This window comes from Triplophysa rosa, linkage group LG5, assembly GCF_024868665.1.
Source record: "Triplophysa rosa linkage group LG5, Trosa_1v2, whole genome shotgun sequence".
NCBI lineage: Eukaryota > Metazoa > Chordata > Actinopteri > Cypriniformes > Nemacheilidae > Triplophysa > Triplophysa rosa.
The window spans coordinates 4,576,589-4,597,796 of record NC_079894.1 but is presented as its reverse complement, the minus strand read 5'-3'; the positions used below and the strand labels follow the sequence as shown (position 1 = coordinate 4,597,796).

The window sequence follows — 21,208 nt, the reverse complement described above, 5'->3', positions numbered from 1 at the left end:
AGAACAAGGGAATACCTCCCGCGCTCTGTTCTGTGGTGATGTACCGGCAATAACATGTAATACCTCACCCCTCGTAAAAGAGCTGGTGGTAAACCATACATCTCGGCAGTCACAGCGGGGAACATGAGGAAATGTTTCGGGCTTTCTTCCTGAAGGAAATTTTGTAGCTTTTATAAGCATAAATGGTATTTGAGGACCTCTCTTTTTGTATATTTTGGTCTTTGGAAAGCAAATCTAGTTATTCTTCTGCTTTTACTTTAAGCTCTAGGCGAGATATGAGCCCCAGCTGACTCAGAGTTTATTTGCACGTCTTATTTTCGATGTGCTCGACTTCAGAATGTCTGTGATAATGCATCATTCATCATTTCTCTGGTGGTAATTCCTTAATTGCAGGAGTTTATCTATAAATATACCATAGTCTGTTTGAACACTCGATTCTGATTGGCTGGAAGGTGTGCCTTAAAACCGTTTAATGCACGGGTAGTTCCAGTCAGTTTGATCAATATTTGAAATTTACTGACGAAAATACCTGTCATTTTCCCCTGTCTGATCAAAAATGACACTGTAAACAATAACATCAATAACAGCTTTAACTTGGCAAATGACCGTGGTATAAGTGGGATAACACATGGCTAGCCGTGAATTAAAGGATATTAATGCACGACGTGGAGGCCAAGAACCACACGACGCGAAGCAGAGATGCATTAAAATCCTCTAATGCACGGCTAGCCGTAGATTATCCCTTACTAATGTATTAAAATCTAATTCACATAGAAATGATGTGTGTTTGCACTGATAATATATAACAATGATTTAAATATTGTAGCTATTGTTTGACATTACACTGTAATTTATCAGCTTTAATATTTCGGTCTGATTTTATTATCGGCCACATACAGATAACATAAAAAATAGCCATTTATTGGCCGATACCGATATGGCTGATAATATATTAAGCATCCCTAATGAAAAGTCTTGAAATAAGCAGATTTGTTAGATGGGTTGATGTAATTTCCACTGAAGCTGTGGGCTCCTCCCACTTTTACAATAGCCAATAGCATTTTGTTTACCGAACAGAAGTGAAAGACTCTATGCCTTTCTGTCAGTGTTTTGGAGCGCTATATCCTTAAGGCTAACGTGATCGTACTAAAACCCCCCAAAATTCGATTTTGATTTCTTAGGGACTTTGAACTGGACTGTAGTAACTAAGACGTGGATTTTGCACTGAAATTCTGCATCCAAAGGTGGCTCTTTCATGAATTTGCCCTTGAATGTCTAGTTCAGGTTTTGTCTGGGCTGTTTATCGTGTTCTGACTGTTTAAGGTCTGTGGAGCTCTTAGCTCAGTCACAGTAAAGACAATCTGACATGCCTGACAAGCAGTAAGCGGTTAAACTCTGTCCTAATCTCACTCTGTTCCAGATGTCATTGTGCCAAGGTGACACCAAAACGTCAAACTGAGATGTTCACAAATCCAGTCTGTTACCTTTACTTTTCAATGGTTGACATGGATGCTTTACAGCCTTCTTCAAAAAGGTAGAAAAACATTCTTACTCTGGCTGAGCTGACTATTTGCGAGTCAATGAAAACCAAGCTGTCCAGAGGTCAGCACTCTTTACGCAAAGACTACGATCAAATGGCAAGTACATTGGAAAAAGCAGACAAGAGCTATTTATTTTCCGCCTGACTAAATTTATTGTATTTACTGGGTTCAGAGTGACTCACGGTTGACGTAAATCTGCTGGTTTTGCTGCCATCGCAATAGATGTCGGAGAGGATGATATCTGACCTTCACAATTACAATTTTATTGGGTTCAAAGAAATTGCCTAGAGCAGAAGCTCAGGTGTAGAATACATTTAGAGATCCAGAGCAGATGCTACCTCGTCGCTGCCATGTAAATGGTGAGACCAGATATAGTTCTAAATATCCTAGGCCTAGTCATACATACAGTATTAACCATGTTCAGGCTAAATTACTATACTGGTAACAATTTAAGGGATAGTTCACCCAAAAATGAAAATTCTGTCATCATTTACTCACCCTCATGTTGTTTCAAATCTGTTAAAATTAAGAATAATGTAGGAAACCAATGGGCACCATTGACTAGTAGTTTTGTTTTCTACTATGGAAGTCAATAGTGCCCCAGAACTGAGTTTATTGCTATTCCAACGAACGCAACTTTCACACACATCTGATTAATGTTGTGGATATTTCAGCAAAAAGTTTGCATCAATTTAACTGTATTAGATTAAAGAGGGTAAACCTTTACTGTACACATCCATTTGATGTATCGAGATGGGGGAGAGATAACCATGCGCAGATAAACAGGGCTCTTATTTGTTCAGTAATGCCTTCGCGTCTCTTCAGTCAGTTTAACAGCATTATTAAAAATGGAAACTTTATCATTCAATTATTCAAATGAACTGGACACTGAAATGGACAACTGGATTAACACAGTAACAGTAAATCATTACCTCCCGGCTTAAATCAGCTGTCACTTTATTTTGACATGTTGAAGTGCGATTAAATTCCTTACAACTCACTGAACGATTCAATATTTAGGCTATATTCATATATATATTATTCATTCAGACGTTCAAACATTTGACATTGACATTTGAAGACAGTTTTTTTTTTACTTTAAAACAACAAACTTTTTACAACAAACTTTGTAAGGTAGCATTTCATGAACACATTTAACTAAAAACAAATTCAACTACTAAATGATATGCACACTTTTTTCCAGTCCAAATATAAATATAACCAAATCAAGATACATTTACGTGAGAATGCTTAAAACATTGTTTAAATGACGATTATTGAATTTCATTTAATAACGTTTATTTGACTTTTTTTCTTTTTTACTCAATTTTGATATTTACTTAAGAAAATATCATTACATTAACTATTACACTGGTAATTTTGCTTCTCAAAGAAATGTGTCGTGATCGATTTCTCGCGCTGTTTTATTCTTCCTCAGAGTGAGCAACGAACGTTATGTACATAGAACGAGCACGCCACACGACGCCATGAGATTCCTGCCATTAGCAATTTGTTTGTCCATACCGAACACGAAAAAGGGGCGGGACACGACAATCAATCACAAAACACAGCCAATCAGAACAGTTTTTCGCTGTCCACACACCCTCTCACGCTGCAGCTGAAGAGTGCACATACAGAGAGATGCGACTTGTTCTCATGACTTCAGTGATGCCTCACCGGACGCTATGCTATAATTTCAGAATCTAAACGTATGTAATCAAATGTATATAGCCTGTGCTCATCCATGTTTGGCGATTAATATTCATGACCTGCAGAACTTACATCGAATGAGATCGTTGTGTGGGCGGAGCTGTCAGCCACGACGTTGCGGAAATAAAAACCGTTTCTAAAATAGAAGCGGCCGTTGCTCGTCGCGGCTGGTTAGGACAAAACCTCTGATTAACATGGAAAAGATATCGCGTGTCGCAGCGTCGCGTCGCGTTTGGTTAGGACGCGGTGTAACGCTGTTAAATGTGGCTTGCCAGGCTGTCTGACTGTGTGCCGTAAACGAAACGCTATTCGTTATTTTAAAAGGGTGCGGGGTCGATATGTCTCGTGCTCTCTGCATTTTTCAGTTGAAATTACGTCAACATTTCAAATAATGCTGCGCAATCCAAGGCATTGCAGTTGGCCTTTAAAGTCAAAATCAAAATTGACAATTCTTATTTTTTATGGAGCACTGTAGTGTTTTTAAAAATTACTTATTTGTTTAAATCATTTGTGCAATGATTTATTTAATTCATGCGCCCTTAAAAAAAACATTAACCTCCCCAAATAAATAAAAGACTCAAATTATACAGTTGCTGACATACAGTAATAAATCTACAAAGGAAATATGAACAGCATAGCGAGAAATTATTATTAGGTAACACTTTATGCTAACTAATGCATCGACTACTGTTAACAAATAGCACCTTATTGTAAAGTGTTACCAAAACAAAACGAAATATTAAAGAAATATCAGTTGTGACATTTCCTTCCCATGGGAACTATAACATTAGATCAATCGGAATATTTAAATGCTCCTCAGCAAAAACATCTGATTAATCAAAAATCTCAAACTATTCTCACTGATGTCAAGGAGAAACAACTGAGAAAAAATCCTTTGTGGGCACATTGACATTAGATGGATCAATGCCATGGAAAAGTATTAAAGAGACTATTAACATTGACTGTGAAGCTTCCTGTCATTTTTCATCCAAACAAGACAGACAGAACAAAAGATGTGTGGACAGCATAAGTAGCTGTTGGTTGACTATTTCTGACAAGCAGGAGAAACTACATCTCTTACCTATCATTAACCACTCTCTCTTTCCACTGACGCTGGAATGTCTTTTGATGGTAATACATTTTTATCACATGGATGAAGGTCCACCTTCCAGTGATGAATGCAGATATCGATTGTCTCTCTCCAGTGACTGTCTGAACCATTTTCACAGCAATTAAGACAATTAATCCAAACGGCACTGCTACTGTCAATCATGGCAACATCGAAATGTTCAACACACGTCTTAACGACAGATGCACATCTATTTTTAAAGGTTTGTGCAATAATTTTGTTCTAATATCTTGCTGCACCTTGCAACCTCATTTCAAACACGTTACAGAAATAGCATACAATATCACGCGATGAAAATTACATTTTGATGGGAAAAAATGACATTCAAAATAAAATACAAGGAACATAATATACAACATGAATGTATAGGTTTGTGTGTTGGTGCATGTTATTTGTAATATAGATAATAAAATTAATATAAAATAAAAAAGATGTAAGGCTGCATTACAGAAACAGAAAATGATTTCATGACTTTCCGGATAGCTAACATAATCTTCCACCTACATATCGGTATGGGATCATCTAGAACAGCCCTCTGTATGAAGATATCAGAAGACATAATGTTTACGGCTTCTACAAGAACAGATGTTTGGAGCAGAATATTGGATTCTTTCAAAGGTTCATTTCTGTCCTCCATTTGTTTCTGATAATTAAATCTACGACAGCAGTGCTCCTCATAAAAAACATCTCAGCGGTGATGCTGTGAACTGTTGTCTAAACTCTTGCGTGAACAGCACCACGGAATAGTAATGCCCTTTTTTTGCTCTGTGTGTGCATGTGTGGCCACTCTTCCAGATGACATTATTTAGAGGTGCTCAGTGGGTGATCTCAGTGGGTATTGAATTGAACATGAATTGAAGCCCTTCTCTCCCTACTCGAATTACCCCATGTGGATTTGATTATTTTCCCTTTACACGGGCACATAGATCAGGCCGCGTGCAAGATGAACTGCCATTGTCTCTCACATTTGACAGCAGAGGGGGAGTGGAGGAGTGCTTGGGCTACCTACAGGTCTAAGTGGCAGCCAGTCAGAAAGTGACACTTCTAATACTGTCGCCGATGAAAATGATGGAATTTTTTTCACTCAGCCAAAAACTCATTTTGCACACACCGCGCTGCGCAAATCTGTCCTCATTTCACGTGCGCCACCTGCCACATTTAATGACTGCTGCTTATCAATGTAGAAAATATATGCAGTTGTGTGAAACACGGCTTCCCACCAGTCAGTGGGAGTGGCATGTGACCGAGCTTCGGAATAACCAGGAGGTCTAACATACCTGGAGAAAGCCACCAGTTTGCAATTCGGTTCATCTTAAAGACAGCTGATGCAAGACCACCTGGAGGTGCTCAATCACCCGCACACAAACCCTTCAGCTGTCTATGTTTTTAAGGAAATTCTTGATCTTATTTTTAAAGGGGTCATATGGCGCGAACACGTGTTTTTCTGTGTCTTTGGTGTGTTATAAGTTGCCCATGCATGTATTAGTAAAATAGCAAAAATTGTCTGAACAAAAGCGAATGCTCACCCAGACCTGCCTGAAACGCCTCGTGTAACCACACCCCCACAAATCCACCTCAGTTCGTGGTATGATTTGACTAAGACCGCCCAAATGTATACGCAAGTAAGGTGGGCGTACCTGCTGTCAGTACAATTGCTTTGGAACCTGATCCAAATATGGTAAGAGGCATTGCATTTCCGTCACACGCTTGCAGTATTCGACCAATCACTACGCACTGGTTAACTGGCCAATCATAGCACACCTCATTTTTCAGAGCGATGAGCTTTGTTAAAAATCTGTGCGTTTCAGAGAGGCGGGGCAAAGAGGAGATACAAACATGCTCTGTATGTGGAAAATACAGTGTTTTTGAACCTTAAATCGTGTATACACATTGCATTACATCTAAAACAAATGATAATATTTGTTTTAGCCCTGTCATATCACCCCTTTAAGTTCCCCATGGTTTTTAGTTTTGTTAAAAATACATTCAAAACTGGGCCTTTGTGACTTTTACGCCATGTCTATTAACTGAGGTCATATACGTAAAAGGTGACAAATCGCAACCGAATGGCAATCACACGGCTCATGGGAGTAATATAATCTAAAACCTATTGGCTAATAAAACAAGGAACTTGATGTTTTTTAGAAAACGTGCCAAAGCAGGAAAGACAAATATTGCTGGTCAAGCAATTTTTTAAAATAAGTAAATTGTAAAAATACAGAAAAGGTTTTTGTGAAATATTTAAGAAAGGTTCTTCTATGACAAGGGTCTTCAGCAGGGGGTCTGTGGTGGTACATCAGTGGTTCATCAATTTTGATGTTTTTTTTCTGAAATGAAATTAGGCATCAAACAAAAATGCTATTTAATTATATTAATTATATAAAATAATTTAATTATAAATATTAAAACGTATATTAAATGGCATAAACTGAATCACGCCAAAAACATTTTTTTATATATTTGTAATGTAAGCATCATAAAGTATATCTAAACTCGATTGTATTGTACTGTTTTCGTGTATAGGCCATGCTCAAATTCTCAATTTTAAGATGTGTACCAAGGGTCCCTCTTCCTTCTTTCTATCCATCGCTGGGTCCCTGGTCTTAATAAAGGTCGAGGACCCCTGTCCTATGGCATAAAGTTATGACATGTTTATGTGTAAACAAGCGTGAGATGTTGTCAGCGTGTTGTGGAGCTGTCTTACACCACCAGTAAATGCACAACCACAGAGTCCTTTGTAATCACCTACACTGTCCAACACTGGACCTTGTTGAAGCTCATGTCCCTAGGCCAGGACCTCTCTGTCAGTCTGGCCCCGGTGCGTTTCACCACAGGAAGTGTCATCAGCATTCCAGAGCTTTTGACAAGAGCTACAAGCTTTGCATTTCTCAAGAAATTCTGTCTGACTAAATGTGTTCAGCTTTGGCCATCCGCTTCCCTTGCTCGACAACAACTTCCTGTCAGCAACTTCGCAAAGTTTCAGGAAAGTCTTTACAAAAGTTTCTGGACTTTTCTGAGATGCAACTGTTTCTGGGCTTAGGTGTGCGAGTATAAGGTTAGACTGGGGAAATCATAAATACAATTTTCTAAATGTTCTATTTTTAGGTATGTGTTTAGGTAAAATTATAATTTTTGTTTCATTCTGTGAACAACTAACAATATTCCTCCCAAATTTCAAATAAAAGTATGGTTTCCATTTGCAGAAAATGAAAACTGGAGGTTATTAATTTTTTCAGAACTCAAATACTGCAAAGAAAACAAGTTGATATTTACTTTTAAGCAATACAACAGTAACATTTGAGCATGTATTTAGGAACATGTATTTTGTATTTTTTACATCAGTTTTCATCTGTCTTGTTATGCTGTCAGTCTTTTACATTGCTGTTGGGTGACTTTACGTCACTCCTGAGGTTGGATTTTGTTGAACGTTAAAAACACATTGTTCACATTTGAAAAAAATCAACACCTCTGCCAGCAAAGACAGAATAACAGAACACAGTCAAGGTGTGCTTAGTTAACAATTTTGGAGAAGTATTTTGATTTACAAAGTATATTTGCATGCATTTTCATAAATCACATTTACCATTTTTTATTTATGTTTACCATTTTTTATTTATGTGCAGTAATTTTGAAGCAAGAGAAAACTTGAAATATCAATAATCAACCTGCTTTTCTGCTTAAAAATGACAATGGCCTGACATCCTGAACGTCCCATTAGGATCTGAACTGCTAAATGTACTTAATTAACGACAACAGCCAAGCCGAAAGAAAGTATGCGCTATGAATAATTCATTTCCTAAATCCACCCCAATTATTTCCCCAAGCAACATGCAGAAATTAAATAAGAAACTGGTATTTTCAGTGTTTGTGACACGATGATGCGTAGGTCGACCTATGCTGAGCCTTTTTCAGCTTCTTTGGGGAAGCGAAGCACTTGTGGGATTTAGTTGGGGGGACATATCATGTTTATGACAGGGCTACAGTTTTGTATAATCCCTGCTTAGACTAACCAGCATCATCACTGGGTGAATTCATTCGTTCTGCTAGCCGATTTACCCGAAGTCAATGGACTTGTAAAATCTTGCACATGTTGGAGAGCCGAGAATATGCTATTATTTAATCCCCACCACATCAACCATGCCACTTTTGATTGACTTCTTTCATGAGATAACGGGATACATTTACATTTACATTTAGTCATTTAGCAGATGCTTTTATCCAAAGCGATTTACAAATGAGGTAAACAATGGCAGCAATTGGAACAACATAAGGACAACAAAAAGCATAAGCGCATAAAACTGGTCTCATATAGCCTACCACATTATACACAGTAAAGCTTTTTTTTATTTTTAGTATAGAAAGAGTAGAAAAGAGATCGAACTAATCGGGCAGGTGCTGACGGAAGAGATGTGCTTTCAGCCGATTCTTAAAGATGGCTACAGAATGCTGATCTTAAATCCAGCATTTCATGAATCAAATGCCAAACAAGGACATGTGATTATTACTTGTGACATTGTTCACCACAGTTCACCACAGTTAACACAAAACTAAACTAACAATCAAAATTCTCAAAATTCTAGCTCTCACTTTAGTTTTTGTCCATTAATGACATTTGAAAACCTGTTTAAATGTCAAGTGCGGAGACACGGATATATCAGAATATGTGTAATCCTCTTAATACAATCTCAGTGGTTGGTAAGTGGGTGCCATTTATTGAACCAAAGAAATCAATTCGCATTTGTTGTTTATTGCTATCTGTCACTTTCAAACAGCAAAAGGGTCTTATCTAAGTGCGAGCGGTGGGTGCTTTAATGACTAATTGAGTCCATAAATGGACACAACCCCAGTGAAAATCTCCATTGGCAGACTCTGATGAGGATAAACATGTTGCCAGGGCTATTTGTTGGTGGTAGCATGTAAAAAACAACAACCAGCTTTTTAATTAACATAATGGAAGAGTTTGACGGATCTAGCTGTGAATTGAAGGATGAAGAACTATGAATGCGCACACTGCCAGAACCTTTGGCTTCAAACGCTGGATTTACTGTTGTAAACAAGATCAATCATGGAGGTTTAACGAGAGGTGCGAAAATCATTGTGCGCCATGGTTCCGAAAGCCACCCGATAAGAATACCGAGCTGAGAAAAGGTCAATGCGTGGGGTTTGTGAACAAAGTTAAGGCGCAGAATATGAAGGGAAATGATTTCACATTGGTGAAGTATCTCTGATTGTATTGCTGTGTGGGTGTGTGATTGTGTTTATCTGTCCTGTTTGAAATGCACAGTGTAGGAGGCTGGGAGACTAACCAGAGGCTCTTGTTCTGTTCTGTTCTGTTTTGTTTATCTATTTTGCGTGGCACTGTCCTCATTCCAAATTATCAACCTGTCAAAGAAGATGACTGGATTACACCGTGTCCTAACCAAACGCGACGCGATGCTGCGCCACGCGATAAAAGGTATCTTTTCCATGTTAATCAGAGGTTTTGTCCTAACCAGCCGCGACGAGCAACGGCCGCTTCTATTTTAGAAACGGTTTCTATTTCTGCAACGTCGCAGCTGAAAGCTCCGCCCACACAACGGTCTCATTCGATGTAAATTCTGCACCTCATGAATATTAATCGCCAAACATGGATGAGGACAGGCTATATACATTTGATTACATACGTTTAGATTCTAAAATTATAGCATAGCGTCCGGTGAGGCGTCACTGTACTCATGAAAACAGGACGAATTTCTCTTTGTGCACTCTTCAGCTGCAGCGTGAGAGGGTGCGTGGACAGGGAAAAACTTTTCTGATTGGCTGTGTTTTGTGATTGATTGTTGCGTCCCGCCCCCTTTTCGCGTTCGGTATGGACAAACAAATTGCTTATCGAAGGAATTTCATCGCATCGCGTTTGGTTAGGATGCGGTGTTAAGCTGTTATAAAATCCAATTATTGCTTTTAAAAACGGTTATTCCATATGCGTAGCAAGGTTTCATAAAATAAAGTAAATAAAGTGATATTTACACCGCGTCCTACGTGTCCGTCTCGCTAATGCATTCGCTTTGCGTGCATTTGCGTTAATAACATCTGTCTGTCCGGCCCAAGCATCCATTACGGCCCACCGGGAAAAGTTCCGATACTCCAGATGGCCGGTCTGCCCCCGGTCATGGTCGTAGGCCGTCGGTGGGATGGCCGTTCTGGACTTTGACAGAATGAAAGTGAAAGTGACCTATCAGTCAGATATGGTGACTGATACCCAAAAACCCGAAATGTGACCTCTGCCTCGGTGGGATGGACTTTGACAGAATGAAAGTGAAAGTGACCTATCAGTCAGATATGGTGACCCATACCCGAAGTGTGACCTCTGCATTTAACCCATCCAGAGAGTAGTGAACACACGCACAGCAAGTCGTGAACACACGTACACCCGGAGCAGTGGGCAGCTATCACTGCAGCGCCCGGGGAGCAAGTAGGGGTAGCAGGTCGTTGCCCTGGGAATCGAACCGGCAACCTTTCGGTTTCTCACAGAATAAACAGGGTGATCAGTACTCAGCGCAACGCATGCAAAATAATTATTGGATATTAATTTTTTTTGCAATATTTCATTAGGTAATTTGTAATGAATGCAGTTTTAAGGGAAGACACAAAGTTCAAACAATGCAATTAGGTTTAATCTTTTACATATGATTTTAATATGTTATCATTTAAGCATATTTATATTTAATTTATGTGTAATATTAAACTGTGCCATCAATATGAATCGTAGTACCCGGATGACCCTGTGTAATGGCGAATCTAGGAATAACTAAAGTAGTAAAATGTTCGCTATTTCTGTGTGGACACAACAGCGCTCCCTACAGCTCAGAAACATATACAAAACAGTTCAATTAAATGGGCAGACACAGATAAGCATTCAAATAACTCAAAAATACACAAAATAAAACAAACAAACCTTGTTATCAAGGAATGACAGACTAGATCAGCATTCAATACTGCTGTGTAATAAATACAACCTGATCTCACATGAATTCGTAAATAATATACGAAGTGGCTAACACCGTGTCTACACCGGACGCGGCGCGATGCAGCTTGTTATAATGGGATTATCGAGTCGCGCCGCATCCAGTGTGGACAAAATGTAAAATTATAATGGGTTCTAATGCGTTCTTTCATCTTTTGTTGCATCGCGCCGCGTCCGGTGTAGACACGGTGTTAGGCTTGTAATAAACGTACGATTATTAGAAAAAAAGCTATATTAAAGCCCCCAACCCCACCCCTTAAACTAACCCTCACTGGAGCACAAACAAATCATACTAAAACATACTTAACGTATGCACTAAAATAAAGTTATCTCACTTTCAACAGTATTTATATCCAGCAAACTGTGACCTTAGTTGGCCACCGTCTGTGTGCATACTGTACATATATATTTAGATTTAAAACACTAAATCACTTTGCTTTGACCTTGTTTTTCTATCACCCCCAAGCATATCCAACTTTTTCCCTAGAAGTAGAATTACAATCACACACAAACCCCAAAAATCTACACCATCACATTATACCAAATTTCACTTGAAGGCAGATCACGGACATGATTAGCTTTTAATTCCAGGCCTTGTGATGAATATTTCATTCAATATGTTTTCTTTCAACCAACTTTTCACAGAGAAGATTTTAAGCAGCCAACAGTCCCTTTAGTTAAACCAGAAACACTCATATACGCACTTTTAGTTTAAGTTTCTGATTTTTTATATTGTTTGAGCATCCTGCAAGACAAATATTTTTTTCAATTCAGAACAATGTTGTCTCTTGACTCTCTGGCCTCTTGACAATGGGGTGAGGGTAAAAAACAACAGGTTATTTTCGTAACCCCGGTTCTCTGAAACATCAAGCAGAGAGATCCACCTATGGGAAGGGCATCCGTACCTGACCTCTGCAGAAGCATCCAATTGCACCAAGTCTGGCTAGACAGACAGAAGCGCGCAGCCAATGCCAGGTAAGGCCCCACCCCCTTACCTGAGAGCATATAAGGTCTGCCTGCGCTGCTGTTCTTCAGTAAATATATTCGCTTCTCGTGCAGCAAGCGGGGCAAAGCTGGTGGATCTCTCCACTCAATGTTTCGGGGAACCGGGGTTACGAAAGTAACCTATTGTTCTCTTTCATCATCTCGTGTTCAAGATCCGCCTATGGGAGAGACATGGACAGCTCTCCGATTGCCCAATACACTCACAGTGAGGTACTGAAAGCCAGAAAAAGGACGGTCACTGGGGGGGTTGTGGGGGCGTTGGGTGCTTGACGCGTCCCATAATCATGCACCTGGCAACCCTGATGCACACACATAGCCGCTGTGCACATGCAGGACAGGCAACATGTATGAGGCACACACATGTAATTAACCCAGCAGCACATATATAACACCCAGGCAGGAATGTGAATGCATGTTTGGTGACATGAATGTGCATGGCCCACCGGCCCGTTCAACCTTCGTTACTACAACAATGTGTAAACAGAAGGTAAAGGGATATAACAAGAATGGACTATGAAGACCCCACTCCTAAAACAGAATGTGCTACCGAGGTTTTGGTGACATCCAATCGGTAGTAACGCACAAATGTATGGGGAGAAGCCCAACTGGCAGCAGAGCAGATGTCCTGCAGTGATACTCCCCTGAACAAAGCCCAAGAGGCAGCTAAGCCCCTCGTGGAATGAGCTCTGATGGCGCCTGGGGGTTGCACTCCCTTTGATTCATACGCCAAGGCTATAGCGTTCACAAGCCAATGTGAGAGTCGCTGCTTAGATATGGGACTCCCCTTGTGAGGGGGCGCCCATGAAATAAAGAGCTGGTCGCTCTTCCGGAAAACACTGGTCCTGGACATATATGCCTGTAATGCACGAACAGGACACAGAGCATTCAGCCTCTGATCCTCTACAGAGGAAAAAGGCGGAGGGTGAAAAGCGGACAGCTCCAACACCTCCAAAGTCAATGCAGGGAAACACTTAGGCATAAAAGCCGGGTTAGGCTTAAGAAAAACCTTCTCTCCACTCAGAGAGAATTTAGTGCACGAAGGATGTACTGAGAGTGCATGTAGCTCACTGACACGTTTGGCTGATGCCAATTCTGCGGATTAAAGGATGCTGCCCGACTGTTGGTCCCTCAAAACCCACATGACAGGCAGAAATAGCTGCCAGGTAGACCTTAATTGTGGAAAGTTGTGACCTGCCTTTATCCATAAGGTCCTGTAAGAAACACAAAATATCAGGAACTGAGCACTGATAAGATATGAGACCGTGCCCATCACACCACCCTTCAAACACTTGCCACTTACAACCATATAAGGACCGTGTAGAAACGGCCCTGGCATTTTGTATAGTAGCAACCACACGCGGGTGAAGCCCAAGCACGTTTAAGTTTGTCCTCTCACGGGCCAGGCCCACCCTGTCCGGGTGTGGGTGATAAATCTCCCCGCTCGCCTGAGACAATAGGTCTGCGCCCACTCCACCAAAAGCTTGTGAGCTAGATAGTGAAGTTTCTGTGAGCGTAAACCGCCTGGCGATTCATATATGCCACCGCTGTGGTATTGTCGCAGCGTACGAGCACATGATGTCCTTGCAGGCGAGGCAGAAAATAATTCAGAGCTTTCCATATGGTGAGGAGCTCTAAATAATTTATGTGTGCTGAACGTAGTCTGCACGGCCACAAACCGTTCACTATTCTGCCCTCCTGGGTCGCATCCCAGCCTGTTAAGGACGCATCTGTCGTCACGACTTTCCGCATCACTACCGTTCCAAACGGGTTCCCTGTGCGTAAAAGTCCGCATCCCTCCAATGTCGAAGAGCCGACGTGCAGGCGCGCGTCACTGTTACAGAGCGGCAGAGATAGCGTAACGGGCTGAAATGTAGTGACAAAATGCATTTCATGAATGCTCTCATTCTCAGGAGTCCCAGAGGCAAAACTTGGATAGCTGAAGCCATAAGACCCTGCAATCTGAGGCATGTGCGATACTGCACTCTCGCCCCCTCTCTGAACTGCGACACACAGCTCATTAGAGAGAGAACACACTCCTGGGAGAGACGCGCTCGCATGGAGACCGAGCTCAGCTCCAAGCGCCAAGCCCAGGAAAATCACACTCTGACTGGGTGTAAAATTGCTTTTGTTCACATTCACCCTGAACCCGAGAGATGTGATGTGTGTAAGCACGCTGCAGGTGTGCCGCAGCACTTTCTCTTCCGATTCGGCCACGATGAGCCAACGAAAGAGGACTCTGTGCCCCCAACGGTTGGACATCAGGCCGACCGCTTGCGTTTCGAGTCGGTAGGGGTTGGGTTGGGGGTTCTCCGGTCGCGGAGGGAGACGGTCTTCCCCAGGGTTTAGCAGAGGGTGGGTTACTCTGCCGTGGAGGGGGTTTGATGCATGGTCTCTCCTTGCTATGATGCGGGTTTCGCACCGCGACGGGGGGTTAGGCAAACGTGCAGTGGGCAACTGACGCGGAGCTGCTTTCCTGGGGAGGCACAACTTGAAAGCCTAGTCCTCTTTCTTTTTGTCGTCGCACTGTTGCTGCATCAAAGCCACGGCGGGACTAAAGAGAGCCTGGCTAGGCTCGACCGGAGCGCCCGCAACATGCCTCTTCTCACTGTCAGGGAGTCCCGACAGGTTCAGCCACAGAGCATGCGCCCCTACCACAGAAAGCGCCATGGAGCGCCTGCAAGCTTGAACAGCCTGACGAGCATTGCGGAGGACGAGGTCGTTGACCATAAGGATCTCCTTCCACAAGGTTGGCGATGGGGATCCTTTGTCCAGCTGCTGCCCCAAATCCTCCAAAATTTCGGCCTGGTAAGCGGAAAGCAGGGATGAAACATTAAGAGCCCTGACAGCCAATGCAGAGAATTTGTAAGTGGCTTGATGAACGGAGGCAAAAAACTGTCCATTTTGCCAGGCAAGACCGGCTTTGGGGGGCGAGCAGCCCTCCCTGGATGGGGTTGAGATGCCTGGCGATCGACGGCTCGACAGCGGGGAGATCACCCAATCCGAGAGCTGCCATGTCTCTCACCTCCAGACCCGCGAGACCGTCTTTGAGGTTCAGCAGGTCCCTCCAGTAGTGCCTCACGTGCTTCGACGTGGAAGAGTGGTTTCCTCGGGCCGGGAGGGGGTCCCAGCACTTTCCCATCATACACATCCCTCTCCTGATTGGTGGTGCTCTGCGGAGCCGGCCACGCAAAGTCAAGGCGAGTGGCCGCTCGTTCGCACACGTCCAGGAGGATGGACTGGGGTAAGGTCGTGGGGGGTTAACCTGGGGAACACCAGAGAGAGGGATGGCCCGCGTCGTCTTAATCGCCAGAACCAGCCGGTTCATCGGCGAACGGGAGGTTGCCCGCGAAGATACCCTCTTCGGGGAACGCAGGATTAGACAGGTCAGCCCAATTAAGTGATGTCGTTGCCGTCACCGTGTCCCCCATCCGAGTCAGAAAGGCCGAGCTCGATACACTGAGTAGCGGCAACTTTTGAGTCGACGCCGCAGGAGCTTTTTTGGCAGCACAAGGCAATGGCTGCAATGCTCTGGGTTCTCCAAAGCCTTTTCTGCATGCTTGAGGCCCAAGCAGACCACGCACAGCTCGTGAGAGTCCTTAGCAGCGATGAGAGCCCCGCATGCGGCAGGTCAGGCCCGTGATGAGCTGTTCCCGGGAGCAGTGGCAAATTTAGAGAGCAACATACCGGCAAAAAACTTGTTAAATTCCGTGGCGGGCAGCCGTGGAAAGTAAAGGGGGAGCTGGTGAAAAAAGAGCACGAGCGTGGGCGGCTCAGGATGCGAAAAATACAGCTAACCTGGATGAATAGACGACTGTCACGTCTGGCGGAGGCTGATCAGACGATATGTCCTCCTGAAGACACACAGTGAGCAGCGAAAATCCAACCGAACTGTGTTACAGCATAGATCGCAAGAAGTGAATGACAACTGAAGAAGAGCAGCGCAGGCAGACCTTATATACTCTCAGGTAAGGGGGTGGGGCCTTACCTGGCATTGGCTGCGCGCTTCTGTTTGTCTAGCCAGACTTGGTGCAATTGGTTGCTTCTGCAGAGGTCAGGTACGGATGCCCTTCCCATAGGTGGATCTCGAACACGAGATGATGAAAGAGAACAGTATGGTCAAATAACCCTTTTTTCCAAGCCTAGCACTTCACCTGCTGAAAGGAGATATGCGTTATTATGAGTACAGCCGCGCGGTTAAAAGGATTTCAGCTGCTTTCATTAATGCTCCATCACTGAGCAGCAGGGGCTTTTAAAGCCAGTCAGGGTTTATCTTCCTGATTGAATCATTCTTTGAATGTGGAAATGCTCGGCTGGGAGAAAAACCCGAGTTGCCATCTTTCCTCACTTCTCCCTCTTCTGGGTTACAGCTCTCTTGATCCTCCCTCTTCCTTGTCTTTCTCTCTCACCAACATTTTTTAAATCACAGATTTTATCAGACCGGTCCTCTTGCAACACCCACCAGTACTTGAAATCAAATGAAGCATATTTTGTTCTTTGATGGTACTCACCGGCTCCCCACCTGATGAATAGTTTGAGTGACGGTTAATGAAAAGCCCCGGCTTTCCCTCATTTGTAATGCATTCAGTCTGTGAGGGTTTGTTATTGTTTCCTGAAATTCACACTTAGCAGATGCTTTTTATCCAAAGCGGCATACAGTGCACTAATTGCACAGCCGATCCCCTTGACGCACCACGGGGTTAAGTGCTTTGCCTATGGACACAATGGTAATAAGAGCAGGATTGAGTTCTCATTAACTTTCCATCTCTTTGGACAACTGGGATTGTACCTCCAGCCCTTGTGTTCGCTGTACAGATCCTTCACCTTTATGCCACCGCTAATGTCTTTTGCATGTGTATGGTGACTGTATTAAACCCCATTCACACAGCCCGCTGATCCCAGAAAATTGCCAAAAAATTGCCAGAGTGCTTTCTCTGTGAACGCAAACGCATCACGGATTGATCCAAAAAGTGATTCCGGAAAGGGGACCTAGTAACATTAACTGGATCAGTCCCGGAAAGCGCCCTGTGTGAACAAAATGCAGAAACAATGCCGTAAAAGCCGTGTAATGATGACACACATCTATAATAAATCGTAAATAATTTGGCTGTGAAAACAAATATAGTTAAACAAGTAATTTTTGTCCGTTAGTAAATCAAAAACTAAAAAATAGGCCTATTATTGTCTTTAGCTAAATCATGGATGAATGCAAGCACCAAACATAAGGTCAGATGCGAGAATAGCGTTGTATGCTTCTAAACGCAGTTTAAACTTGAAATTACTTTTATCAAAACTATTAACACGAAAATACACAGCACTTCAATAAACCTGATCGCTTTCCAACCTTTAAAACATGGCTTTATGCACCTTCCGTGCTCGTGCTACGGAGAATCCCGTGTGTTTCTGTGCAAAACTGGAATATTACATAAAACATTTGCGAATAAGCACCGTTTCCATCCAACTAGTCAGCCGTCACTTTCCTATTAAACTGCCACTAAATATCAGTAAGAAAAGTAAGAGAAGCCACTGAATATAATAATTTTCCTATATAATAACACTTGCGCAAGCAGACGATTATGAAACACAATAAATGCGGTGCTTTTGTGGAGGCCTGCTGTTTGGGAAACATAGTCGTGACAGTTCTAAGAGGCAATTACAGAAAAACTTGACGACTTTGCTCAGGCATTTAAGAATGACCATAACAACATTTCAGATGCTGTGAAAGCCATGTTTCTACAGTATCCTTAAACAGACAAACTGCTCCACAGAGCGCGTTTAGTAAATAAATGATCCCCTTCAGCAAAGAAGCGAAAACATGATGACATTTTGGTCCTGTGTCAGTCACCGTAGTGTTTCGAAGGGAGGAGTGAGCGGTGGAGCGAGCCGTTGGTTTCAATTCGCAACCTCACCGATAGATGCCGCTACAATCTACACACAGAACTTTTAAAGCTACCATATGAAACTATTTTGGTTAAAAATATACCAAAATTTGTTATTGTTCAAGTAGCCTACATGAAGCAGACAAAACTGTCTTCTTACCTTATCCCGATTCACAACGGTAAACTTATAATAATGATTTATAATTTGAGCTGTCAGGTATGATTTCATGGGAAATGTCAGTTAGATTTCAAACATGCTATAAACATAACTACATACAGTAACCAGCAATTTTATGATTGGAAAAGGGATGGCGATATAGACCACTTCGGAAAATATAAACAAAGCTAGTCCAGAAGAACTTCCTGTTTCAGTTTTTTAACAATACACAAACGTTTAAACAGAAAACAACAAATAGAACATTTATAACTGAATCAAATTGTCAAACAAAAGTTTTTAAGATTTAACTAATATGTACTGTATATATATATATACAGTATATATATATATATAATTTCAAATCAAATAAATGACAATGGAAGTGCTTCTGGACCAGTGTTTACCGTACATTTTGCTAAGTGGTCTATAGAGGCAAACGCTTTTATTTACTAAAATTACACAAAGTAGGTTTTGAAACTGTATTTTGGTTTGCCATTTAAAGGTTAATGTTCAACATTTTGTGGGTCATTACCTCATTTTACTAACCCCAAAAGCTGTGTTTTCTACCCTGTTCTGGAAAAATGCCATATCTGCTCGCTTTCCAATTCTACTGCGCTGAGTACTTTTACAAACTGCTGCTGTTTACAATGCAGTGAAGCCTGAATCCCTGTGAGAAAGAGCCGCTGAGGGAATACAGATGCTGACAGTATATCCATCAATTGTCACCACTCCGATAAACCAATGCGATTCACCTGTCATTTTTATCCCTCCCACACTCCCTCACCCCTTTAATCCCGTCAGGACACGACGTCTATGTGGAAGTTTTCATAACACGATTAGGTGAACCTACCTGACTCCATAAACTCATTGTTGAGGTTGCTCCAGGACTCCTTGCTCTTTCTGAGGCTCTCCTCCATGGCTTTGATATCCGCGAAGGGGCAGTTACAGTCGGGGAACTTTGTAGAGCAGCGGCACCAGCAGTCATTGTTGCGACACAGTAGTTCGCCCTCCGAATTACACGCCACGTAACTGAGGGCCGCCTCCACAAAACGATTCCGCAGGTACTCGGGAAGCACATCCTGTAGACCTGCGTGTGGAAAGAGAAAACTCAGTTGAATGTCACGGTACACACTGTGATCCGCATTGAAATTTGATTCAAATGCTAGATGAGATATTGTGTGAAATACAACACACAGTCTACTGGGTTTTCCAACCTCAACCTCAGAATGATGTGCCTTACGGGTTACACGATAGTGTTGTATGTTTGGTCAAAAAAACACAATATAAAACATCTGCATTTGACTCTTTCTCCTGTGGAACACAAAAGAAGATATTTTGAGAAATGTCTCAGTGGTTTTGTGTCCATACAATGGAAGTCAATGGGGGCCAATGTGGTTTGCTCAAATATTGTTCTTCAAAATATCTTCTTTTGTGTTTTGCAGAGGAAAGAAAGTCATACAGGCTTGAAATGACATGATTTGCCACATTTCAACAACTGTCCTCCTATTTGTATCTATTTTTGTTTTTTATAGAAGCAAATTGTGGGAAAAGTTGAGACAAAAGATACTAAGGTAACACAATTGAGAACTAATCTCTCTATGAAAGCGCATCCTCTGAGCAAGACATATTTCTTCTGGGTTTCCATCCATTTGAGAAATGCTTGCATGGTAGATGGGCATCATCCCATTAACACAGTAACTGGTCAATTACAGATTTTGCTTTACCTGTATTTTGCTCTTTTCTCTCACATTCACACTATGTTAGACTTTAGGCCCTCAGCGAAAATTACTGCTGTACAGAAGGTTTATTTTTAATAATGCAGATTATATTCCATACGAATGTATTTGAGGAGACGCTGTCTTTTCTGCCTCCTCCGAGTAAGCGCCCCTGCAGTGGAGGCGTGTTACCGCTCTTTGACAGCCCGCCTTTGGCTCAGCGATACAGGACGGAGGCTGAAAACAGACAGCATGTTAAGTGGGTCAGAGAGACGGGCATGCTGACTGCTCGAGCAGCGTCAGTGAAGGGAGCTGTATGTGGGACAGAGGTCTGCGATGTCAGCGCAGTAATGGGCTAATGGAATGAATAAAGACCAACAATCTCAGTGGCAAGGTCATTCGGCCGTAAACCCCTGTCATGAACCGCAGGCCCGCTGCAGACAGAGAATCAATGAGGCTACTGTGGAATTCTGCTGCCTGTTTAGATATGTTGATAGCAGGCAATGAGAGAATTGACATTTGCACAGGAACATAGTTATTGATTATTTGAACGATTTGGAACAAGCTGTTACAAGGTAGTACAATTGTAAACAGGGCCCAAAAATGTTACTTTTTTTGGCCACACCTGCCAAAGGTGGGCAAATTGAATAGCAACAAATATTTTCATGTATTTTTAAAAAACGTTTTTATATTAAAACAAAAATTTTGCTACTGTCAATAACCATGATATTAAAAACCATGATTATCGTTATCATGTTAATACTACAAATCTGATGATATCGTAAATAATCCAGCAACCATTTAATATTTTTTTCACAATGGTTATTGACAATTTATGTGGCCCAAACTTAACTTCCGGTAGACCTCCGCAAAGAATCAATAACAACAGTCCATGTAGAGTAGATTATTATTTATCACAATTAATATAAACAAAAATATTTAAATACAATAAATATAATATAAATTGTTATAGTATAATAATATAGACTGACAAACAAACACAGATCGTTTTTTTTTTATTATTGTGATAATATTGTTATCGAAAATTAACCATGCAGTAAAAAATCTGATA

General features: G+C 41.8%; 1 protein-coding gene across 1 annotated transcript in view; it reads right to left on the bottom strand.

Moving 5' to 3' along the window:
- Window positions 1-21,208, bottom strand: part of brinp2 (bone morphogenetic protein/retinoic acid inducible neural-specific 2) — a 107,158-nt gene that overhangs the window by 23,001 nt on the left and 62,949 nt on the right. The window contains exon 6 of the mRNA XM_057333004.1: window positions 19,272-19,508. Within this exon, the coding sequence (XP_057188987.1) occupies window positions 19,272-19,508 (237 nt within the window). The remainder of the gene's footprint in view (window positions 1-19,271; window positions 19,509-21,208) is intronic.